Source organism: Rhinoderma darwinii, unplaced genomic scaffold, assembly GCF_050947455.1.
Source record: "Rhinoderma darwinii isolate aRhiDar2 unplaced genomic scaffold, aRhiDar2.hap1 Scaffold_529, whole genome shotgun sequence".
NCBI lineage: Eukaryota > Metazoa > Chordata > Amphibia > Anura > Rhinodermatidae > Rhinoderma > Rhinoderma darwinii.
In genome coordinates, this window is record NW_027464078.1 from 226,979 (window position 1) to 254,296 (window position 27,318).

At 43.2% G+C, this 27,318-nt stretch overlaps 1 protein-coding gene across 1 annotated transcript in view; it reads right to left on the minus strand.

The window, feature by feature from the left end:
- Nucleotides 1-305: 305 nt before the first annotated feature.
- Nucleotides 306-27,318, minus strand: part of LOC142721924 (uncharacterized) — a 65,655-nt gene continuing 38,642 nt past the window's right edge. The window contains exons 8-13 of the mRNA XM_075848869.1: nucleotides 23,774-23,958; nucleotides 4,414-4,602; nucleotides 4,206-4,329; nucleotides 2,867-2,964; nucleotides 2,585-2,696; nucleotides 306-2,151 (exon numbers count right to left, since the gene is read on the minus strand). Coding sequence (XP_075704984.1) covers nucleotides 908-2,151; nucleotides 2,585-2,696; nucleotides 2,867-2,964; nucleotides 4,206-4,329; nucleotides 4,414-4,602; nucleotides 23,774-23,958 — 1,952 coding nt within the window. The 3' untranslated portion in view covers nucleotides 306-907. The remainder of the gene's footprint in view (nucleotides 2,152-2,584; nucleotides 2,697-2,866; nucleotides 2,965-4,205; nucleotides 4,330-4,413; nucleotides 4,603-23,773; nucleotides 23,959-27,318) is intronic.

Genomic DNA, 27,318 nt, shown 5'->3' on the forward strand with positions numbered 1-27,318 from the left:
TTTTAAGAGCGGCGAGAGAACAGTTTTTCACTCTGACCTCCTTTGCTGTTTCAAAATTAAAGATATGTAACCCCCGGAAGCCCTCTGGTTGTCTGCCACCTACGAAGGACCAGGAAAACACTAGAGAGAGTGAAATGAGAGATTAACAAATCGGTGTTTTTCTGACCCAATACAGTACATCTCCATGCAATCTTAGGTAGACGGTCATTGAGATGACTAGGAAATTTCATATTAAACATGAAATATAAATTGACAAAACTTAATTGACCAAGCGCTCTTAGTATAGTGGAATAAGGTTAATTGAATGCGAGATGAAAATACTTTTATATATTCTTAAAAAAATCAGCAAAAATATATTACATGGGAGGATGATAGGAGATCAGTGCAGGGGACACATCACAAAAAGTAAGGGCACTTCCTACACATATGTAATGGATTTTTTATCTGTAAAGTAAAACTCCATAACTGAAAATTTAGTTTTAGGCTGTGTTCACACGTTTAGGATTTGCCTATGGCAAATCGTGATGAGTATTTTACAAAGAAGTTGTGGCAGAAATTCAAAGCTGACACTCGGATTTCTGCCACGGATGCTACGAAGGAATTACATGATAAATAGCCCCATTTTCGTTCAATTAGGATAACCTGTGGCTTTTCCGTGTGGAATCCGTGATAATAATGAACATTGCTCATTCTTGCAGATTCTTTTTAATCACTCATTTCTCCTGTAATGTGGGTAGTATTATAACTACAGTGATATGAAGCGGGGTTGATGGTGACTACTCAGCTTCAGTGATTCAAAACAAAGTCTCTTCTTTTGCCTCCTTGGATTCCAGCCGAGGATTTGTCAGATCCAGGTTAATTCCACGAAAAGTGAACACAGTTATTCGCGGTTAAACATTTGTTATGATCATGAATTTGGCTTCTCTCCTGTGTGACTTTTCTGATGATAAATAAGATATGCTTTCCTGGTAAAACATTTTCCACATTCTGAACATAAATATGGCTTCTCTCCCGTGTGAGTTCTCTGATGTTGAACAAGATTTGTTTTTTGGGCAAAGCATTTCCCACATTCTGAACATGAATATGGCTTCTCCCCGGTGTGAGTTCTCCGATGTTTATTGAAATCTGATTTCTGGGTAAAACATTTCCCACATTCAGTACAGGAAAACGACTTTTCCCCTGAGTGAATTCTCTGATGTTCAGTAAGAACTGATTTCTGGATAAAACGTTTCCCACAAGCCAAACATGGAAATGGCCTCTCCCCCGTGTGAGTTCTCTGATGATAATGGAATTTGGCTTTTGTATTAAAACATTTTCCACAATCTGGACATGAATATGGTTTCTCACCTGTGTGAATTCTCTGATGTTCAGCAAAACCTGATTTTTGGGTAAACTTTTTCCCACATTCTGCACATGAATATGGCTTTTCCCCGGTGTGAGTTCTCTGGTGATCAACAAGAACGGATTTTTGAGAAAACTGTTTCCCACATTCTGCACATGAAAATGGTTTTTCTCCTGTGTGAATTCTCTGATGATTAAGAAGACCTGATTTCTGGATAAACGGTTTCCCACATTCTGCACATGAAAATGGTTTTTCTCCTGTGTGAATTCTCTGATGGTCAATAAGAACTGATTTCTGGGAAAATCGTTTCCCACATTCAGAACAAGCAAATGGTTTATCCCCCGTGTGAATTCTTAGATGATGCCTGAGGTTGTCTTTAGTAGCAAAATATTTCCAACATTCACAACATGGAAATGGCTTCTTCCCTGTGTGAATCATTTTATGTTTAGAAAGAATTGATTTCCTGTGAAATTCTTTCCCACATTCTGAACAGGAGTATGGCTTCTCCCCTGTGTGAGTTCTACGGTGTATAAAAAGATTTGAGTTTTTTGTAAACTGTTTCCCACATTCACCACATTGAAACATTTTACTCCCTGTGTGGTCTTTACTTGTGGTGACAATCTGTGATTGATCAGTAGAAAGTTCCATGTGATGAAGAATATTAGATGACAGATCTGTACTGTGACGTACTGGATGTACATTAAGTGTAATGACGTTTTCTACTGAAGAATGTTTCATGATTTCTTTATCTTCTGTTTTGTAATTTGGTGATATAAGGAAGTTTCCCCCTGAGCTCTTACTGGGATGATCTGTTAGGATTAAAAAGCATTTCATAATTTTTACTTGCGTTAAGCCACAAAGCAGACACATTTATAACATTCCTATTAACTTTTGTATAACATTTAAAAATACACGTCAAGAAAAATTTCCCATTGAAATTTCTAAATAATATTTGTATAAAACATTAAATTTGGATTTCAGATTCTGATGCTGCAAAGCACCTGTCTCTTTCACACCTCATCTGCATCAGACCTTCTTTATAGAAAGCATTTGGGTGCTTTTTAGTAATCAATTAATAAATAGTGGACAGGAAGTTCACTTTCCTCTCTATAAAGAGGTTTTGCAGCAGACGGGGTGTGTATTATAAGGAATAATGTGACTCCTACTATAAAATATAAAGAATATTCAGAGTCACTTCTCCAAAAGAATATATAACCTGGCTTCAATATGGTTCTTACTCACCTGTGCTCATATTTCCTGGAATTTCATCCTCCTTACACTGCTGATCGCCCATCACATACGTCTCCTCTTCTTCTGATTTAACCTCCAATTTATTATTAATCAGATCTTCCCCCTGATATGACAGATGTACAGATTTCATACAATTCAGCAGACAGTTGGAGAAGTCTACTAGATCATTGTAAGAAACCCCCAACAGACTATGATCACATTTATGATTATGAGAGATCACAGTGGTCTACACAACCCCTATATAGAGTTGGTACAGGGCTCAGTTCTATCTACCTTATAATCCTGGGGGACATTGGGATTTTCCTTTGGACAATCCTGGAAATTCAGAGGACCAGGACATCTCTCTGGTGGATAGCTTCTACTGGATCCATCTGTAGAAGACACACACCCTAATTTAGCAAAACGCCTTGGCGGACCTCATTTTATAGGGTCATGGTCATTCCGAAACATAAAAGTGAGCGTTGCCACAAAATTTGGAAGCACCCAGTCCTCTAGAATATGTTCTTGTTGCATGCTACAACATTTGACATAGAGGATACCCCGAGGTTAGAAGGTCTGTTTACAAGCAAAGAAAACAGGATAGAAGTGGGACCATGGTAATGTACGGAGGGTATTCAGCCATGAAGTGCAAGATAAGGATATTATAGTTCATGTGAACTTGCCCTCCAATGTGGTTGTGTGTGAACGAATCGGCTTGGCTAGTGACATGGAGAAATTTACGGAAAGAATAAAAATAAGGCAGAGTATGGCCTTTGCATGAAGATCTCAAACGCGTGTGTTTTGCTGCTATGAAATGAAAACCCCAATCTGTGAAGCTCCCAACAAAGAGTTCTGATATTACCTCAAGATGCAATTTGGGAGCCAGTAATGAGTTATATTAGACAACTAGATTTACACAATTAATTTGATTTCTACTAGAAACACAGTAAGAAAATATGGTCTGCCACCCCAAAGACACAAATCAATTATCAATGTTCTATTTCATCAAGAGGAAATTAAAAATAAAATCATAGGGTTGAAAAGGCACTGGCAGAACTTTCCCACTAAAAGTTACGTATGCCCTAAGGAAACATTTAGGACATCTCTGAAGAAGATATATGGAAACGACGGAGTAGCTGCCTTACAAATCTGATCCCGAGAAGATTTTGCCTTTTTTGCCAAAAAGCCACATATTACCCTAGAGGAGTGAACCCTAAATCGGAGGAGGAGGAGAAAGAGGAGAAGGAGATAGAGGAGGAGAAGGAAGAGATCTATTCATGGAGCTACAAGAAAATGGTTTGTCTGATTCATCTGCTAATCAAATCTTCACTTGTCAAGACACTATAACCTTATATAGTACTTGTATGTAAAAAAAATAAAAATAAATAAATTCCAGGTCAAACAAAAAGAGTAGAAGGAGTGTCCACATACACGTATTAATAAATGATTATGCACAGGGGCTGACCACAAACGTGCAATGATGTCAACCAGCAGAACACGGCCAGAATATCCTAAGTAAAGGCTATCAAGATAACTTAAAAAAACCAAACAAAAAAAAACCCACATCTCTTAGCCTGTGATGTGCGGTTCCGGTGGTCCTCTAGCACGACGTCCTTGTAGAGATCCCTCTTACCTGGAGGTGTGTGGTTCCCGTGGTCCTCCATCATGACGTCCTCGTACAGATCCTTGTGTTCTTCTATATACTCCCACTCCTCCATGGAGAAATAGACGGCGACATCCTGACATCTTATAGGAACCTGACACACAATGAGACAGTCATCACCCAGACACATTATACCTGGTGTTATTATATAATGTCCCAGCATTCCCGACAGTGTCACCTCTCCAGTCAGCAGCTCGATGATCTTGTGGGTGAGGTCCAGGATCTTCTCGTTGTTTCTCTCATGTATCAGTGAGTGAGGTGGAGGCTCCATGATGGGGCTCGGGGTCCTGCACCATCCTCCGGACACACAAGGACGGCTGCTGGGGGTCCCACAGTCACCAGATGTCTTCTTCACCATTATGTAATCCTATGTATTAAGATAGAGACACTGATAAATATAACTTTATGAATTCTCAAAATATCTCACCTCTTTTGAATATGAGTGACATAATTCCCACAATCCCCCACTTCGCGTTTTTATTATTAAAGTTGAGGGTGAGGTCACATGCTGTTTACGATGGAATTATGCTCTGTCCCACCTCACAACTTCTCTTATTCTACGTACTAGGAAAATATTAATGCTAAATCTACCAACCCCGTGGACGCATTCTGCCACTGTTTTGTTGAATTTTACTCTGATTCTCCCTCAGAGCTTAACATTTTCTGTACCATGCAATGCCTGAGGAATCTAAGCCACCTGCAAAGCTTACATCTGTGATCTACTCTGTAAGGCTTCGTTCACATCTGTGTCAGGACTCTGTTCATGGGTTCCGTCTGAGCTTTCCGTCAGGGGTCCCCCATGAACGGAACCCAAACGGAAACAAACAGAAACCATAGGTTTCCGTTTGCATCACCACTGATTTCAATATCGACGGATCCGGTGCAAATGGTTTCCGCTTGTCACCGTTGTGTAAGGGTTCTGTTGTATTGACGGTATCAATACCGTAGTCGACTGCGCTATTCACTCAGTCAAAACCCTTACACAACGGCAACAAATGGAAACCATTTGCACAGGATCCGTCACAATTTAAATCAATAGTGATGCAAACGGAAACCTATGGTTTCTGCTTGTTTCAGTTTGGGCTCCGTTCATGGGATCTCCTGACAGAATGCTCCGACGGAACCCATGAACGGAGTCCCGACGCAGATGTGAATGAAGTCTTACCAGTAAAAAAAGTTGTCATACGTCTACAATACTTTTCTCCATTACAACACGACAACTATCCTCAGAAAGTGGTCACACTCCAACAAAGCCCCATAAAACTGACGGCTACACTGGGCTTTATGTTAAAAGAAAGTGGCAGCTATTCAACACCCCCAACAACTCTATTTAAAATCACTTACCAAATTGGATGGGATCCAAATATACCAAAACGAATACTGGATGGACTTTGGGTGCAGGATCCAATTAGTCCAAATCTATATATACTCCTAAAAGTACAAGAACCCCAGGTAACCTGAGAATATCAGGCACTGGCGGTCTGTATTATCCTGTATGTTGGTTCTTGGACTATTTGAGACTGAGTGTTGAAACACGATCCACAGAAGGGACTTCTGCTGACTCAATGACATCTGGTTTGGTCATTAATTTTTCTAGCAATAAGAAATTAGATTATTGTTGATTTTGAAGCGGTTTTGTGTTGACGTATATTTTTTTTTCCTTTACGAAGACAGATAAACCATAATGACAAAAGTATTAAGACACACCTCCTAATCGTTGTATTCCGGTGTTTCCTTCAGTCCCATTACCACAGGTGTATAACATCCGGCACTCGCCCTGCAGTCACGTTACAGACATTAGTGATAGAACGGGTCGTTATAAAGAGATCAGTGACCTCCACCGCGGTCCTGTAATAGGACGTCTCCGGTGTAACTGGTCAGTTCCGGAAATGTCTTCCCTCCCAGATATTCCACCATCAGGTGTGACTGATATTATTGTAAAGTGGAAGGAACTGCCGCAACTCAGCCACGAAGTGCAGACCACGTAAAGTTACAGAGCAGGGGCCGAGTGCTGAGGTGCAAATTGCAGAAAAGTCACCAACACTCCGCTGACTCCATAACTGCAGAGTATAAATCTCCTTAAAATCCACACAAAAAATGTGCCGGGAACTTCATGGCATGGAGAACGAGCAGCAGCATGCCAGCCTTACATCACTAACCGCAATGCCAAGCGTCAGATGGAGGGGTGTAAAAAGCCGCCGCTACTAGACTCTGGAGCAGGGGAATCGTGTTCTGTGGAGCGACGCTTCTCTATCTGGGGTCTGACGGATGAGTCTCGGTTTGGTGAATGCCAGGAGAACGTTACCTGCCTGACTGCATTGTGCCAACAGTAAAGTTTGGAGGAGGAAAGATAATGCTATAGGGTTGTTTTTCAGGGGTCGGCTCCTTAGTTCCAATGAAGGGAAATCTTAATTCTTCAGCATACAGGATATTTTGAACAATTGTAGCTTCCAACTTTGTGGGAACAGTTTGGGGTTCGGCCCTTTTCTGTTCCAACATGACTGTGCCCCAGTGCACAAGGTCCATAAAGACATGTTTGGTTGGCCGGTCGGTTGGTTGGTTGGTTGGTTTGGGGAGTTTGTTGTGGAAGAACTTGACTGGTCTGCACAGAGCCCTGACTTTAACCCCAACCAACACCTTTGGGATGAACTAGAACAGAGATTGTGAGCCAGGCCCTCTCCTCTAACATCAGTATTTGACCTCTTCTGGATAAATGGGCCAAAATTCCCACAGACACCGCAAAATCTTATAGAAAGACCCCATATGAGTGGAATATGTTTAAGCTGCAAAGGGAGGACCAACTCCATATTAAAGTCTATGGATTTAGAATGGGACATCATAAAAGCTCCTGTAGGTAGAATGTGGAGGTGTCCCAAAGGTGTGTGACAGACCGTGTACGTTTTATAATTCCCCAAGTTTTATGGCTTCTTCTATCGAAAGCAACTGGGGAGTAGGTTCAGCAGGGAAAAGTTTTCCTTTGCAGCATTAGGTAGGTTTTGTTTAAAACCTGGTAATGTGGCCTGGTTTTTGGAATGGGGAGAGAAGATTAGCCCCCAGTCTATCCTCACCAACCTGGTTTTGGGATGTCTTATTTAATCGATCAGGTGTGATGTTTTTTTTTTTAATAGTCTTCAGATCAGTTAGACCGGTCTCTCAGCCTGGGGAAAGGAGCCGTTGCTATAAGTGCCTTGCATCTATCTACAGATCAGGTCGTATGGACCGCATTGTTTATGTTTGTATACTGTGCCAGGTATTAAGCCTGCCCTGTGTTAGTTCGGAAAAATTCATGTGGAGTTAGAGCAGGAGCAGCATCGTTTTTTCTTTTGCTTGTTTTTTGGTTTATTCCAGTTTCTACCTTTTAAAAAAAATAATAATAATTGCCGACGCTCGTGGTACCACAATCCTGCTGTGTGGACAGCAATTTTTTTGTGTGCCTGTTGCAGAGATCCCGTCTACCCCAGAAGACGACTGTACTGCTACTCAATCCCTTACAGGTGGATGAATAAGGTAAAAAACAATAAAGAACAAGATCATGGAAACAATGGAGCAATGTATAGCAGCAAAGAGTTTAAAGGGGTTGTCTTAGCACGGACAACTGATGACCTATCCACAGGATAGGTCATCAGTATATGATTGGCAGGGTCCAACACCCGGACCCATCAGCTGCTCTGGCTGCCGGATGTTTTGAAGGGTATGTAGTAGTTGGAGCCGGAAGCAGTTGGCTCCGTACACTGTATAGTGGCCGTGCTGCAAAACTGCACCTCTGCTCCCATTCACTTGAACTGCAGTACTGCATCGGCCGCTATTCTGTGACCGGAGCCATCTGCTTCTGGCAAGGACATCTGGTGCTGGAAGGCAGACTGGAGAAGCTGATCGGTGCAGGTCCAAATGTCGGACCCCCACGATCATATACTGATGACCTATCCTGTGGATAGATCATCAGTATATGATCGTGGGGGTCCAACATTTGGACCTGTGGATAGGTCATCGGCTGTCCATGCCTGAAAAACCCCTTTAACCGACCTCTACCACCGGAAGCAAATATTAATCTACAACAAAGTTGTTCATGTTCTACCACAATAAATGTATATTAATAACTAACATATGTTTACACACGAACCTGGGCAAGGACAAACAGGGTATGATTTTGGAACATTGCGAACTGACCGCTCCAGCACTGGTTCTGGGAGAGATGGCCCTTTCTTCTAAAAATTCAGGCCTCCAAATATCAGAAAGTCGGTAATCTTGAGTACTCCCATGCCTTTTTGTCAAGAATTGACCTTGCTACAGGTAACTCTACTAATATTTCTCTGGTGTTTCGGGTTGGCTATCTTCCACATATCCTTTCTGACCATCCTCCTCCCTGAATCTTGTACCAATTGTTTCCAAAATTAATGTATTATGGAAATTAAATCTTTATTGGTTATCTGTTTTGAGAAATAAGGCCAATTCTCAGAATCGGTGGGGGTCCCAGAGGTCAGACCCCCACCGCTCATAAAGTGATGGTATATATTACTGATTTATAAAAATAAATACATTTTAACCGCATCCTGACGTATCCATTTGCATCCCCGCATTTCAAGAGCCGTAACTTTATTATTTTTCTTTAAACATGGCCTTATGAGAGCTTGTTTTTTGCGGGACATGTTTTAATGGCACCACTTAATGTACTGAATTATTTTTCCACATTTCATTCTGTAAAATATAACAGCAATTCCTCAATGGGTTTTGATTTTACGGCGTTCATTGTGCAGTAAAAATTGCGTAAAACGTCATTATGTGGGTCATTCAAATTACGGTGATACCAAATTTCTATAGTTATGTTTTACTCCAAAATAAAAAAGCGTTAAAAAAAAAAAAAGTTTTGTGTTGTCATATTCTAATACCCAAAAGATTTTTATTTTTCTGTCGCTAGAGCCATTTTTTTTGCGAAGCGAGCTACAGTATTTATTGGAATAAAATATGATCAAAAAGTCATATGTACCCAAAAATTGTACCAAAGACCAAAAACAGCGATTCTGGCGTTTCCTATATATAATTTATAGATTTGTTTTTGTTTTTTTAAGGCATTCACCGATAAATAACATAAATGATATATTAACCCCTTAGTGTCTAAGCCTGTTTTGGCCTTGTGGACACAGCCGATTTTTGCAAATCTGACATGTGTTAATTTATGTAACACAGAAGGTTTTACGAGAGAAACGCAACTCAATACTTATTGCCCAGATTCTGCAGTTTTTAGAAATATCCCACATGTCGCCCTAGTGTGATAATCGACTGAAGCACCAGCCTCCGAAGCAAAGGAGCACCTGGTGGATTTTGGGGCATCTATTTTATTAGAATATATTTTAGGGGGGGCGTGGCTTGGACATGGCGCTGACCAGACGTGCTGCTTGAGAGCTCCGTTCCTGCACTTCCATAACCCGCTCATAAGCATACTATAAAGACACACTTGAACTTACCTAATGGTCAGGAAATCTAAGGCAACCACGGGGACTCCATACTGTACGAGGCAGATGTCTTCAGCCGGCTCCATTCAAAGATTCCTCACTGACGCTGCTGCCGGGCCGTCTCCCAAGATGGCGCCGCTGGAGGGGAGACGAACTGGAACAGGATTCCCGCTTGCAGAGGAGTCTTCTTCGGGGGTTGCCGCTGCAGCATCAGGTACCGACAGTACCCCCTCTTCGGTCTCTGGGTCCCTGGGTCCGTTTCCTTCCCTGCAGGCGGGGGTGGAGATGGGTCCTTCTGGAACTGTCATGGCGCTTCCCGCTCCGTCCTGCTCGCCACGTGGTGTTAGTCATGGCACCCGGGTCTCTCCTTCCTCATCCTCTGGCAGGCTGGGGTCTGCATCGATGCCTGCTTCTCCTCGGGATTTGGATCTACATTCCTCTCCCCACAGTGTCGGCTCTGCTAGCATGGGAGATGATTTACAGGGCCTGAGACACCAGCTCGCCACATTGCCCACTAAACAGGACATGGAGCGTTATGTGAATCGTCTTGAGATGACCTATAAATCTGAGATACAGGCTCTTACGACTAATGTCTCTCAATTGTCCGATCAAGTTCAGAGCATAGAAGGCGACGTTTCCACTGTTACACAGCAGCAAGTCTCTCATGCAGAATGGCTGGATCATCACTCCCAGCAGACTCATGCTCTTTTTACCTGGTTGAAGATCATGAGAATCGGAATCGCCGTAACAATACTCGGCTCCGGGGTATTCCTGAGGATATATCTTCGGGGCAACTCATACCTGTCTTACAGTCCTTGTTTAACTCCCTGCTGGAGCGTCCTGCTGATGATCCATTGGAGCTGGATAGGGCTCACAGGACTCTTGGCCCTCGTAACCCGGATCCTGATAGGCCTAGAGATGTGCTATGCCGTGTCCATTTTTTCTCTCTAAAGGAGCAGATCATGAGGAAGGCCCGAGATCAGTGGCGGATTAAGAAGACCATGGGCCCTGGGCTGTTACCCAAACTTGGGCCCCCCTTCTCCACCACCACCCTGCCGCGCCGTAACTATTGCTAACACTACCTAAACACTAGTACACAAAGTAGGCACATTATGCACAAAGTACACACCGTACACAAAGTACGCACATTATGCACAAAGTACGCACATTATGCACAAAGTAGGCACATTATGCACAAAGTACACAAAGTAGGCACATTATGCACAAAGTAGGCACATTATGCACAAAGTAGGCACATTATGCACAAAGTACGCACATTATGCACATTATGCACAAAGTACGCACAGTACACAAAGTACCACATTATGCACAAAGTACACAAAGTAGGCACATTATGCACAAAGTACGCACAGTACACAAAGTACGCACATTATGCACAAAGTACGCACATTATGCACAAAGTACGCACATTATGCACAAAGTACGCACATTATGCACAAAGTACGCACATTATGCACAAAGTAGGCACATTATGCACAAAGTACACAAAGTAGGCACATTATGCACAAAGTACGCACATTATGCACAAAGTACACACATTATGCACAAAGTACACAAAGTAGGCACATTATGCACAAAGTACGCACATTATGCACAAAGTACACAAAGTAGGCACATTATGCACAAAGTAGGCACATTATGCACAAAGTACGCACATTATGCACAAAGTACACACAGTACACAAAGTACGCACATTATGCACAAAGTACGCACATTATGCACATTATGCACAAAGTATGCACATTATGCACAAAGTACGCACATTATGCACAAAGTACACAAAGTACGCACATTATGCACAAAGTAGGCACATTATGCACAAAGTACGCACATTATGCACAAAGTACGCACATTATGCACAAAGTACACAAAGTAGGCACATTATGCACAAAGTACGCACATTATGCACAAAGTACACACAGTACACAAAGTACGCACATTATGCACAAAGTACGCACATTATGCACAAAGTATGCACATTATGCACAAAGTACGCACATTATGCACAAAGTACACAAAGTACGCACATTATGCACAAAGTAGGCACATTATGCACAAAGTACGCACATTATGCACAAAGTACGCACATTATGCACAAAGTACACAAAGTAGGCACATTATGCACAAAGTACGCACATTATGCACAAAGTACACACAGTACACAAAGTACGCACATTATGCACAAAGTACGCACATTATGCACATTATGCACAAAGTACGCACATTATGCACAAAGTATGCACATTATGCACAAAGTACGCACATTATGCACAAAGTACGCACAAAGTACGCACATTATGCACAAAGTACGCACAGTACAAAGTAGGCACATTATGCACAAAGTACGCACAGTACACAAAGTACCACATTATGCACAAAGTACGCACAGTACACACATTATGCACAAAGTACGCACATTATGCACAAAGTACGCACAGTACACAAAGTACACACATTATGCACAAAGTACACAAAGTAGGCACATTATACACAAAGTATGCATAGTACACAAAGTACACACGAGTATGCACATTATACACTAAGTAGGCACATTACACACGAGTATGCACATTATACACAAAGTACACCTTGTAAACACATGAATATGGACATTAAACATACATGAATATGGACATTAAACATACATGAATATGGACATTAAACATACATGAATATGGACATTAAACATACATTAATATGGACATTAAACACACATGAATATGGATATTAAACACACATGCACTTACCTTTTATGTCTTCACTGCAGCTCTTCTCCTGCTCACAGCACAGAGCCCGCCGACAGTCTCCCCTCCCCCATGTCCCGACAGCTAGCAGCAGAGATGTTTAGAGCAGGGAAGGGGGGCTGGAGGGGGAGCTTCTAAAGCAGCACAGACCACGGCTGCTAAGTAGAAGCAAAGCTCCCCTCGCCTGACAGGTGCGGTCCTGGCACCGGGGCTCCCTCCGGTGCTAGCGACGCCACTGGGCATGAGGGGGTTCGGGCGGTCATAGGCTCGCTGGGAGCCTTGGGCCCCCTGGCAGTCTTGGGCCCCGGGCGACCGCCCGAAACGCCCTAATGATAATCCGCCACTGCCCGAGATAAAGGAGAAGTCTTATTACAAGGGGTCAAGATCCAGTTGTTATCCGATTTGTCCAAGATGACCCTGGACAAACGCAGAGTGCTTCGTCCTTTACTGGATGTGCTGAGAGAGCATGAGATCTCCTATTCCTGGGGTCACCCCTCCAGCTACAGTTTCGCAGGGACGGGACATTGCTGAGTGTTCGAGACCCAGGAGATGTCCCGGACTTCTGTGCTGCCCTCCAGGTGCCGAGAGTTTCCTTGCCTGATTGGCCGTATGTACCTCTACCACCACAGCGTCCAAGGCCACGCCGGCGTGGTCGTTCTCCCGCTTCTCCTATGGGTCGTCCTGGTGGGCGACGTGCTGATCCGCTGTGATTTCGTCTGGATGTTTTTTTTTTAGGCCAGCAGTCAGCTTAGGCCTGTTAAGTTCAATTGTTACTGCTTATATCTTGGGAGGCGAAAGTCTGATGTGTTCATGTGATACTCTGTTATACTGGTTCTTTCGCTCTGGGCAGGGGCTGCAGGTGATCAGATAGGCCATTTGCCCGTGATTAATTAATGTTCCTCAGCCGCCAGTCCTACTGCACTATGTATGTTATGTGATTATCTACGTTTTTACTAATTACATGCCTGTATACTCGTGCGGTAACTGTGTAAATTTCCGGGAATGTATTGTTATGCTGGCATCTCTGTTGGATCCTGACCTAATATCGGCCATTACTTCATTTTCTCGTGATATTGAGCTAATTGCCTTGATCTTCTTTCCATTCATGTTTTGGTTCTAAGATGTGTGATATTTGCACTGGGTTGGGGGGAGCGGGGCGCTGGCTAGACCTTGTCCTGACACTTCTCCTCTTAGGGACTCACTGGTTATATCCGGTGTATATTGGATTGTTTCTCCTTGAGTAGCTCAAGGAGTGGGTGATTATTTCACCTGTCTGTTTCTCTTTGTTGTCGGGTCTCCCTCCTTGTTTGTCCTGTTGCTGTTCGTCTCGCCTCTGCTTAGTGCATTGCTCTGCGAGTTCCTTCAGTGAGAGGTGGCGATGGCACAATTGAAGGTTTGTACCTTTAATGCTAGGGGGCTTAATGTCCCAGAAAAACCGCACAAATTTTATATAACATGCATAAAGAGCGGGTACATATTTTGTTCCTACAAGAGACCCACTTTCAGGCGGGCCATACGCCACAGTTCACGAACCGATATTTTCCGGCCTGGTTCCACAGTACCAACCCGGAATCCAAGTCCAAGGGTGCCAGTATATGTATTCATAAGGTCACGCTCTTATAAAATTCTTGATGTTCTGGTTGACCCGGATGGTCGATATGTTTTTCTCAAGCTATCCATACGTAATAAGATCTTTACTCTGGCTAATATGTACCTCCCCAATAAGGACCAGGCACGAGTGGGCCGATTGTATTTAAGGAAATTGGAGGAGTTCACTGAGGGCGTTTTAATTGTTGGAGGTGATTTTAATCTGACTTTCGATTCCAGACTTGACACCTCCTCGGGCAGGTCTGTTGTCCCTAAGTCGCATTTTGGGGCACTGAAAACTGTGATGCATTCCATGCAGTCGATTGACGTGTGGAGGATTCTACACCCTCAGGTAAGAGAATACACTTATTTCTCCCCACTGCATAACATGTACAGTAGGATAGACTCTTTTTTGATTAGCCACCACTTGCTTACCTGGCATCCTACCTCTGACGTGGGCCCTATGGTTTGGTCGGATCATGCCCCTGTGTTTCTGAATCTCACATTTCCTAACTCGTTGCCTAATTTCCAATCCTGGAAACGTAATGACAATTTGTTGCGGGATGCAGTATGCGTGGCGGCCATTAAAGATTCACTTACCGGTTTCTTTGAGGTTCATGAACATGAAGCTACTCCCTTGCCACTCCAGTGGGAGGCACTGAAGTGTGTCATTCGAGGGGTACTAATACAAAATGGGGCACGATTGAAGCGCGAAAAGGGGTTTGCTATTGCACGTCTCTTGATTCAGATACGGGATCTGGAATCCTGTCATAAACAGGTCCCATCCTCACAGATTTTTGCGGAGCTCACTACAGCGAGAGAATCCTTGCGTTCTTTGATAGATCAGTCACACGCTCGGTTCAGGGATCGGATGCGTAAGCACTCCTACGAACATGCGGATAAATGCGGTAGGTCTCTGGCACGGATACTGCATCCCCGCACACAAGCGTCATATATTCCTAAAGTTTCATCTCCCTCGGGCGGTGAGGTTCATGACTGCTTTAAACACTATTACTCGGCGCTATGCAATATTAAAGGCCAATTTCATGATATGCAGGCGGAGGCGTTACAGGATAAAATCGACCGTTATGTTCATGATACTGCGTTGCCGACCTTGGTAGAGGGGGTGGCTTTGGAGCCTGAGGAGGATTTTTTGGAAGCCGAAGTGGAGCGTGCTATTGGAGAGTCACCCTTGGGCAAGAGCCCGGGGCCCGATGGGTTTAATAATAAATTTTATAAGGCATTTAAAGATCAATTGGCTCCTTTTCTGACGAAAGTTTTTAATTCGGTGTCCTCCTCGTGTCCCTTTGCGCCTCAATCCCTCGAGGCTCATATAACTCTCCTACCAAAACCAGTCAAGGATCCAACAGTGTGCGCAAACTTCAGGCCCATATCGCTAATCAATGTAGATGTGAAGCTTTTCGCAAAGTTGCTTGCCTCTCGTTTATCGCCATTGTTGCCTGGCTTGATCGTGGATGATCAGGTGGGGTTTGTGTGTGGTCGGGAAGCACGGGATAACACGAACAAAACTCTCCTTTTGACGTCATACTGCCAAACCCGTAAGATACCGATGTGCTTACTCTCGATAGATGCCGAAAAGGCTTTTGATAGAGTGCACTGGGTGTTCCTCCGCAGTGTCCTGACGCAGGTTGGCCTTGGCACCACCATGGTGGATAGGATAATGGCCTTGTACCAAAGGCCTACTGCTCGAGTTTGTTTCAACGGACTATTATCTGATCCTCTGTCTATTGCTAATGGCACGAGACAGCGGTGCCCACTTTCGCATCTTTTGTATGTTCTGGTCATGGAACACCTGGCCGTGGCACTGCGGAACAACCCTAATATTAATGGTATACGTGTTGGCTCACAGCATCATAAATTGGCGTTATACGCAGATGACCTTCTGGTATACATCACAACTCCCATGATTTCTTTGCCATCTTTGACGGAGGAGTTTGAGTGCTTTGGTCATTTAAGTAACTTTAAAGTCAATTACTCTAAATCGGAGGCCTTGAATATCTCTTTGGATCACCCTCTAGCTGCCCATCTCGCTCAGGTGGCAACCTACATCTTTAAAATACCTAGGGGTACATGTCCCCACACAACAGTCGGATTTGTATGCTCTGAATTATACGCCCATTCTACAGCGTACCATGAAGGACTTGGCGGAATACGGCGGGAACCTAATGTCGTGGTTTGGGCGTATTAATGCGGTTAAAATGGATATCTTGCCCAAATTTCTATATATCTTCCAGACCGTCCCTATTGCTGTACCATCCAGTTTTTTCCAGGTTTTACATAGGGCCATAACCAAGTTTGTGTGGGGCTCCTCTAAGCCTCGTATCCGGTTTGCTGTCCTTAGCCGGCCAAAAATAGACGGGGGCGCGGGTCTCCCAGACTTTAAACGATACCATCAAGCAGCGATAATTATGAGAGTAGTGGATTGGTTCCGTTCGGAAACAGGTAAGCAATGGGTGCGCATTGAAAAGGCTATGTCTCCTCTTGCATTGTCCTCTCTGCCGTGGCTATCAGTCCTTCAGAGACAAACTCTCTCTCTACCTTTCCTCACACGTCAGTTTCTCATGGTATGGGAACGGATCCTGGGTACTACGGGCCTTGTCCATCGCCCGGGTCCCTTGACTCCTCTATTTGATAATCCTTCTTTCCCTCCGGCGGAGGGTGTTGATACATTCCTCTGTTGGGAGAGAGGAAATGGTGGATGTTTGTCTGAGACCCTTACTCCAGACGGTGCCATATTGCCAATGACTGATGTATCTGCTGCCTGTCCGGGGAGGCGGTCAACCTGGTGGTCCTATTTGCAGTTGCGGTCCTATCTCTCCTCCATGGGTGACTGTTTGGTATTACTACAGGATAAGACTCCTCTGGAACTCTACTTGTCCTTGCCTACAGCCCCTTCTCATGTGTTGTCCCACCTACATGGGATCCTCCTGCCAAAATTTTCTTTTTCTCAATTATCCTTCACTGCCGCATGGGACGAGGAAATGGGGGTTAGACACTCTGAAGAGGAATGGGGCACCGCCTTCTTTCTAGCCCATAAATTACCGATGTCTTGTTTTGCCCATGAAAAGACATACAAAATACTTACCAGGTGGTACCGTTGTCCGACCTTGTTACATAGGCTATACCCTGATGTGTCGGCTGATTGTTGGAGGTGTGGGGGGGCTCCTGGAACTATGTTGCATATTTGGTGGGACTGTCCCATGCTACGTCCCTTTTGGGGAAAGATTTTTGATCTAGGCAACAAGCTTTTCCATACTGAGGTTCCAACCTCGGCTTCCATAGGCTTGCTTTCTATGGTTCCTGGATCACTCCCACACCTCAAAAAGGGGATCTTTCGACATTTCTTGACCGCAGCGAGAACGGTGATACCTCGTCACTGGAAGTCGCATACTGTACCGTCCCTGGCAGAATGGGTAACAGAGGTGAACGGGATTATGAGGATGGAGGAGTTGCTGTCCGCTGATAGGGACAAATCAGGGCTCTTCGTCCAAACTTGGATGGTGTGGTCCGGATTCCGGGATGGTGCTGATTTGCCTCTCTGGCTGGATGGAATGTTCTGAACAAATTATATTTCCTACCGGAGGCGCTTTGTCTGTATGTGTTTTCCCTTTGTTGTCTGGTGTTATGTGTTGTGTGTCCGTATATTCACAAGTGCTCTTATATGTGTCACTTTTCACTTTACTGGGGGGGGGGGGGGGCGGTCTCCCTGACTATTGCACTGATTTGACACGAACATGGTACAGTTATTGCCGTTATATCTCTCTTATCACTCAATTCTGATAGGTGGGAGGCTACCTTTTACTGTTGTTCTTATACATGTATATATATGCATACTGTTGTTACACTATGATACTTCATTTAAATGTATTGCACTGCGTGCAAATTTCCTTTTTTTGCACAAACCGTGAAATGTTTCTGTACTTTTATATTTTCAAAATAAAAATCTTTGATAAAGAAAAAAAAAAAAGAATATATTTTAGGCACCATGTCAGGTTTGAAGAGGTCTTGTGGTGCCAAAACAGTGGAAAGCGCCAAAAGTGACCCCATTTTTGGAAAATACACCCCTCAAGGAATTTTTCAAGAGGTATAGTGAGCATTTTTAGCCCACAGGTTTTTTGCTAAATTTATTGGAACTGGTCTGTGAAAATGAAAATCTACTTTTTTTCTGAAAAAACATACGATGTTTTCGTTTTTACAAGGAATAAACGAGAAAAAGCACCCCAACATTTGTAAAGCAATTTCTCCCGATTACGGCAATATCCCATATGTGGTAATAAACTGCTGTTTGGACCCACGGCAGGGCTCAGAAGGGAACGAGGGCCATTTGGATTTTGGAGCGCAGATTTTGCTGCAATGGTTTTCGGTGCCATGTCGTGTTTGCAAAGCCCTGGAGGGACCAGAACAGTGGAAACTCCCCAAAAGTGACCCCATTTTGGAAACTACACCCCTCAAGGAATTTTTCTATGGGTATAGTTAGCATTTTGACCCTACACGGTTTTTGCTGAATTTATGGGAATTATGCCGGGAAATTGAAAATCTAAATTTTTTCTAATAAAATGTAGTTTTAGCTCAGATTTTTTCATTTTTACAATAGATAAAGGAGAAAAAACACCCCAATATTTGTACAGCAAACTCTTCTGAGCACAGCAATACCCCATATGTGGTAATAAACTGCTGTTTGGACACATGGCGGAAGTTAGAAAGGACAGAGCGCCATTTGACTTTTGGAGCTACAGTTTTGCTGGAATGGTTTGCGGCCCCATGTCACATTTGCAAAGCCACTGAGGGGCCAAAATAGTACAAACCCAGCAAAAGTGACCCCATTTGGGAAACTATACCCCTCGTGAAATTTATCTAGCGGTATAGTGAGCATTTTGACCCCACAGTTTTTTTGCTGAATTATTGGAATTATGCAGTGAAAATGAAAATCTACATTCTTTCCACTAAAATGTTACATAGTTTGTACGGTTGAAAAAAGACACATGTCCATCAAGTTCAACCAAGGGAAGGGAAAAGGGAAGTAAAAAATTTCTACACATAGGAGGTGATATTTTTTTGTTCTAGGAAATGATCTAACCCTTTTTTGCAGCATCTACTGTCCCTGCTGTGACGGCTCATGTGGTAGGCTATTCCATAAATTCACAGTTCTCACAGTAAAGAAGACTTGTCGCCTCTGCAGGTTGAACCTTTCTTTTTCCAGACGGAGGGAGTGCCCCCTTGTTTTTTGAGGGGGTTTTACATGGAACAGGATTTCACCATATTTTTTGTATGTGCCATTCATATATTTATATAAGTTAATCATGTCCCCCCTTAGTCGTCTTTTCTCAAGGCTAAATAGGTTTAGTTCTTTTAATCTTTCCTCATAACTTAGATTCTCCGCGCCCCTTATTAGCTTCGTTGCTCATCTTTGTATTTTTTCCAACTCCAGGGCATCCTTTCTATGAACTGGAGCCCAGAACTGGACTGCATATTCTAGATGAGGCCTCAATAATGCTTTGTAAAGTGGTAATATTACATCCCTGTCTCGCGAGTCCATGCCTCTTTTGATACACGACAATATTTTGCTGGCCTTTGAAGCAGCTGATTGACACTGCATGCTGTTACTTAGTTTATGATTTACAAGTACACCCAGATCCTTCTCAACAAGTGACTCCCCCAGTGTAGCTCCCCCTAGGACATATAATGCTGCAGATTATTACACCCAGATCCTTCTCCACAAGTGACTCCCCCAGTGTAGCTCCCCCTAGGACATATGATGCATGCAGATTATTACCCCCAGTGTAGCTCCCCCTAGGACATATGATGCTGCAGATTATTACTCCCAGTGTAGCTCCCCCTAGGACATATGATGCATGCAGGTTGTTGGTACCCAGATGCATAACTTTACATTTATCTACATTAAACTTCATCTGCCAAGTGGACGCCCAAACACTTAGTTTGTTTAAATCTGCCTGTAATTCATGAACATCTTCCATAGTCTGAACTATATTACATAGCTTGGTGTCATCTGCAAAAATAGAAATAGTGCTATTAATCCCATCCTCTATATCATTAATAAATAAGTTGAATAATAGTGGTCCCAGCACTGAACCCCGGGGTACACCACTTATAACCGGGGACCACTCAGAGTAGGAATCATTGACCACAACTCTCTGGATACGGTCCTTGAGCCAATTCTCAATCCAATTACAAACTATATTTTCTAAACCTATAGTCCTTAATTTACCCATTAGACGTCTATGGGGGACAGTGTCAAATGCCTTTGCAAAGTCCAAAAACACTAAATCCACAGCGGCCCCTCTGTCTAGGCTTCTGCTCACCTCTTCATATAAACACTATATCCACAGCGGCCCCTCTGTCTAGGCTTCTGCTCACCTCTTCATATAAACACTATATCCACAGCGGCCCCTCTGTCTAGACTTCTGCTCACCTCTTCATATAAACACTATATCCACAGCGGCCCCTCTGTCTAGACTTCTGCTCACCTCTTCATATAAACACTATATCCACAGCGGCCCCTCTGTCTAGGCTTCTGCTCACCTCTTCATAAAAACGAATCAGTTTGGTTTGACAACTTCTGTCCTTTGTAAAACCGTGCTGGCTGTCACTTATAATACTATTTATTGTCACATAATTCTGTATATAGTCCCTCAATAGCCCCTGTTGAATTTTTTTCATTTTCACAAAGAATAAAGAAGAAAAAGCGCCCCAACAATTGTAAACCAATTTCTCCCGAGTACGATAATACCCCACATGTGGTTATAAACTGCTGCTTGGATAGACCACAGGGCTCAGAATGGCAGGAGTGCTACTTGGCATGTAGATTTTGGTTGATTGTTTTTTGGGCGCCATGTCGCATTTGCAGAGCCCCTGAGGTACCCGTACAGTAGAAACCCCTGAGAAGTGACTCCATTTTGGAAACTATACCCCTCAGGGTAATCATCTAGGGGTGCATTTTGATCCCAAAGGTGTTTCATAGATTGTATTAGAATGAGGCAGTGAAAATGAAATATTATTTTTTTTTTCCCAAAAATATGTCGTTTTGCACCCAATTTTTTTTCCACAAGGGGTAATAGGAGAAAAAACAAACACATAATTTGTTACCTAATTTCTCCCGAGTACGGCAATACCCCATGTGTGGCCCTAAACTGCTGTTTGGGCACATGGCAGAGCTCAAAATGGAAGGAGTGCCATGTGGCTTTTAGAGCACAGATTTTGCTGGACTGGTGTATGGGCGCCATGTCACATTTGCAGAGCTCCCTTAGGTACCAAAGTAGAGTGTAAAACCCTGAGAAGTGACCCCATTTTGTAAACTACACCCCTCAAGGCATTTATCATCATTTGCCTGGATGTATAACAGGGCTTAGGAGTGAAAGGCGCATTTGAGACCTATTTTGGTGATTTTCACAGCATTAGCCCACAATGGCAGGGCTCTGGGGTCAAATAGTAAAACAAACCCCCAAGTAGTGACCCCCATTTTGGAAACGGCACCCCTTATTAACGGGTAAAGTGAGCATTTTGACCACACAGGTTTTTTTTTTCTATAATAAATGAATGCTCAGTGGATGGTGCAAAGTGAAAATTGCAAATTTCCACAGGTATATGCCATTTTAGTGCACAATATTTTGTGCCCAGTTCATGCCACTGAAGACAAATACCTCAAACTGTTAAGCGTGCTCTCCCGGGTATGGCGATGCCATATATGTGGACATAAACTGCCCGTTGGGCACGCTGCAGGGCTCGGAAGGGAGGGAGCGCCATTTGGCTTTTGGAGCGCAGATTTTGCTTAGTGGTAGTTTTGTTTGGGGTTTTGCTGGTATTTCAGTTTATGATGTGGGGGCGTATGTAATCTGTGCGGAGTGCATCAGGGGCATAATAAGAGGGTATAATAATGGGGTAAATAAATAATAATTCATAGATATGTGGCCGGTGTCGCACTGATAAATGGCGCCCGATCTTATCCGCTTTTGGAACACTCTGCACATTTTGCATCGCCATATTCTGACAGCCAGAACTTTTTTTTTTCTCCACCGGAGCCGTGTGAGGGCTTATATGTTGTGGGACAATCTGTAGTTTTCATTGGTACCATTTTGGGGTACGTGCGATTTTTTTTGATCACTTTGTATTTAATTTTTTTGTGCAAACAAGGTGACCAAAAACCTGCAATTCTGATGTTTTTTATAATTTTTTTTACGGAGTTCGCCATGTGCTATGAATGACAATTTTACGTTATTCTGCGGGTCGGTACGATTACGGCGATACCAGATGTATATCGTTTCTCTTATGCTTTGCAGCGTCTGCACAATAAAATCACTTTTGTTTCAAATAATTTATTTTTTGTCACCATATTCTGAGAGCCATAACTTTTTTATATTTCCGTCAAAAAAGCTGCGGGAGGGCTTGTTTTTTGCGGAACGGGCTTCAGTTTTTAATGGTATAATTTTGGGGTACATGCAAATTTTAGATCCCTTTTTTTATTCTGTTTTGCGAGGGGTAGTGACTAACAAACAGCGATTCTGGAATCGTTTTTAATAAAAAAAAATTACGGTGTTCACCGTACGGGTAAAATAGCGTGATATTTTTATAGTTTGGGTCATTACGGACGCGGGGATACCACATATGTGTACTTTTTATGTATTTTTGTTTTTCTTATAATAAAAGACTTATTATAGGAAAAAAGGCTGTTAAACTTATTTTTTTCATGAAACTTATTTTTTTTAAACTTTTTTACAAAATTTTTATTAACTTGTTTTTGTGTCCCACTAGGGAACTTGAAGGCATGAAGCCCTGATCGCTATTCTAATACACTGAACTACCTACATAGTGCAGTGTATTAGAGCTGTCAGCTATTCACTGACAGCAAGCCTATTAGGCTTCGCCTCCCGGCGGGGCCTAATAGGCTTCCGTACTAGGAAGCGATTGTTAGGCTACGGTTGCCATAGCAACCATCGGAACACCCGCGGGTGCTGATGGTTGTCATTAGCAACCATAGCGTGCGATCTAATCACTTATGATGGCCGTTAGAGCACGATGTCAGCTGTGACAAACAGCTGACACCCGCGCCCGTTTCAACCATCGTGGTTGCCGACAGGCTACAAGACACTTCGATGCATCGATCGCGTTCATCGATGGAGTTAATTGGCCGGATCGGAGCCTAGCTCCGGTCCTGGCTGTTGCAGACGGGTGCCGGACAGCTGATTACCGGTGGTGATAGCACTGGCTCAAGCTGAGCCAGCGCCATCACATACACCACGTCATGGAGCTGTAATTGGTCAGTCTGCTTTGACTGACCAATCACAGCGATCGCCGGCAGGAGACCGCTGTGAATGGTCCACTGCCGTCTTACTGTGCCGATCAACTGTCATAAACAGTTGACTGCACAGTTCTGTCACCTTGTCCTTTGACAGGGTGACAGTTTTTAGCCAGGACGCACCGGTACGTCCCTGTGGCTTAAAGCACTTCAATACAGGACGTACCGGTGCGTCCTGGTGCGCTAAGGGGTTAACACTTTAAAGCGCGACTATACCAATTGTGTTTCTGTTTTTATGGAATAATTTTTAAAAACTTTAAAATCTTACTGCATTTTTTTCAGTTCCACTAGGGGACTTGAATGTGCGATCGTTCGATCGCTTATACAATACACTGCAATACTTATGTATTTCATTATTTTTATGGCTTATGATTGATATATTCCATAATTCCATGAATCCCTCACCTCTCCGGTCAGCAGGTACAGGATCTCCAGGGTGAAGTTTAATATCCGCTTGGTAATCTCATTCCTGTCCTTGTCCATCCTCGGTGGGTCATTCAGTAAAAAAGACTGTTTTACATGGGAACATGAGATGCCGGGATGAACGGGAGGGTTCCTGCGCTGCAGACACCTTAATGATAAGAGAAGTGCTAAAATCATAAAGGGGCAACATCATTTCCGAAATATAAAATGTTTTTGGAAAAGATTAAAACATGTTCTCAGAGCCTTCGCCGCACGTCTTTCGCTATAGTGTAACTAAGCTTATAAATTGTCATATTGACATGTCAGCAGTTTTGATAGGTGGAGGTCTGTGCACGGAGACCCTCACCAATCACTAAAACAAAGCGCCAGAAGCATTTTTGAGTGAGCGCTGTGCTGCTTCGGTAATGAATGGTTTTCCTAGGAAAGCCGAGCAGGAACTAAGTAGCACAGCGCTCACACAAGAGCTTCTGCCGCTTTGTTTTAGCAATCGGTCGGGGTCTTAGTGCTCGGACTTACACTGATCAAAACTTCTGACATGTCACCCCGGATAAGGAGTGATGTATGTCCCCTCCATACATCTCTGCCCTAATATCCCGAAACCTCTTCACACAGAATCTCCGGTCCTCACAAGACCTCCTGCTTTGTTCTCCTCGTATCTTCTCTTCACATCATTGTCTCAAAGATTTCTCCTGTGCATGTCCCAGATACTGGAACTCTCTACCCCAACATGTCAGCCTCCCTCCCACCATCCAAACCTTCAAAAGCTCACTGAAAACCCACCTCTTCAGAAAATCATAGAACCTGCAGTAACCCTGCCGCCACTACTCTACCGGATGAACAGCTTCTACCCTCACCTTCTGTCTCCTTTCCCCCTTCCTTGTAGCTGGACAGCCCTCGCGGGCAGGATCCTCTCTCCTTCTGTACCAGTCTGTCATTCATTAAAGGGGTTTTCCAATACTTTTTTTTATTTTTTAAATCAATGCAATGTTCCTCTATTAAGATATTAGTGCACTCTGTCTAGCTTTTTCTTGATAATAAATGGTTTTAGTAACATTACTCCCTATTGTTTACCTGGAGAGGTTTGTTTTGCTCAGTAAGTTCATTCCTCTTCTCTTCCTGTGTTTCTCCTCCCTGCATGCACTGCTCTAGTCCCAGCATGCAATGTGCATGCAGCAGTGCACTTGCTCCGCCTACTACACCCAGCTCTACTAACTTCTGCAATCCCAGTCTTCATTTTGGTGCTCTCATTCTATTACTGCTAGCACAAGCTGAAATCACTGGATATCTGCGTTTTTAAACAACACTGACCCTATATGATGATACGTAAAGTTTGGTCTTTATAATTATAAGTTTTCTAAATGTATATTAACTGTTTATACAGTCTTAGTTTTAAATACTGTATTTTATATATATATATATATATATATATATATATATATATATATAAAATAAAAAAAATTGAATTCTAACATGTGAATTGGGATAAAAGGAGCAATACCTGTGGATCGCCGCTGCATCCTGTGTCGGAGATTCACAGTGAGCAAGAAAAAACTAAAGGGAAGCAGCGCTCCTAACTAGCCATCGATGAAAAATAATTCCCCTTCATGTAACTCTGCTACCTGTCAACTGAAAAGTCATCCACCACAGGGAAAAATGTTAGTCCATCATGTCTGATTCCCAGGTGTTTCTTTGCGGTACTCCTCTGTGTGGAAACATTTTTCACTCTGCTACCTGTCAATGGAAAAATCAGCTGCCAGAGTTACACAACAGGAAAACAAATTCCCCATCATGTAACTCTGCTACCTGTGAACTGAAAAGTCATCGGCTGTTTGAAGGGGGTGCACCGCTCGTATAAGCGCTGCTTCCCCTTACTTCATCACACTGTGAATCGCTAACTAGTTCGTATAGAAGCGAAGTATTGCCTAATTATTTTTTTTGGGCTTCCAGTTCAGTTCTGAAGTGGCTTTGAGGGGCCTATATATTAGACACCCCTATGAAACACGACATTTTAGAAACTAGACCCCTCAAAGTATTCACAACAGCATTTAGAAAGTTTATGCACAAAATGTTTTACCAGAGAAACGCAACTCAATACGTATTGTCCAGATTCTGCAGTAGAAATATCCCCCATGTGGCCCTCGGGCGGTAATGGACTGAAGCACCGGCCTCCGAAGCAAAGGAGCACCTAGTGGATTTTGAGGCCGCCTTTTTATTAGGCACCATGTCCGGTTTGAAGAGGTCTTGTGGTACCAAAATAGTGGAAACCCCCAAAAGGTGATCCCATTTTGGAAACTAGACCACTTGAGGAATACATTGTAGTTTTCTTGGGGTGCATGCAGCTTTTTGATCAGTTTTTATTCTATTTTTAAGTGGCGTGGTGACTAATAAACAGCAATTCTATTGTTTTTTAATTCTATTTTTGTTACAGCGTTCACCGTGCGCTATAAATGACACATTCACTTTATTCTGCGGGGCGATACGATTACGGCGATACCAGATGTTTATAGTTTCTGCAGCGTTCACCGTGCGCTATAAATGACATATTCACTTTATTCTGCGGGGCGATACGATTACGGCGATACCAGATGTTTATAGTTTCTGCAGCGTTCACCGTGCGCTATAAATGACACATTCACTTTATTCTGCGGGGCGATATGATTACGGCGATACCAGATGTTTATAGTTTCTGCAGCGTTCACCGTGCGCTATAAATGACATATTCACTTTATTCTGCGCGGCGATACGATTACGGCGATACCAGATGTTTATAGTTTCTGCAGCGTTCACCGTGCGCTATAAATGACATATTCACTTTATTCTGCGGGGCGATACGATTACGGCGATACCAGATGTTTATAGTTTCTGCAGCGTTCACCGTGCGCTATAAATGACATATTCACTTTATTCTGCGGGGCGATACGATTACGGCGATACCAGATGTTTATAGTTTCTGCAGCGTTCACCGTGCGCTATAAATGACATATTCACTTTATTCTGCGGGGCGATACGATTACGGCGATACCAGATGTTTATAGTTATTACAGCGTTCACCGTGCGCTATAAATGACATATTCACTTTATTCTGCGGGGCGATATGATTACGGCGATACCAGATGTTTATAGTTTCTGCAGCGTTCACCGTGCGCTATAAATGACATATTCACTTTATTCTGCGGGGCGATACGATTACAGCGATACCAGATGTTTATAGTTTCTGCAGCGTTCACCGTGCGCTATAAATGACATATTCACTTTATTCTGCGGGGCGATACGATTACGGCGATACCAGATGTTTATAGTTTCTGCAGCGTTCACCGTGCGCTATAAATGATATATTAACTTTATTCTGCGGGGCGATACGATTACGGCGATACCAGATGTTTATAGTTTCTGCAGCGTTCACCGTGCGCTATAAATGACACATTCACTTTATTCTGCGGGGCGATACGATTACGGCGATACCAGATGTTTATAGTTTCTGCAGCGTTCACCGTGCGCTATAAATGACATATTCACTTTATTCTGCG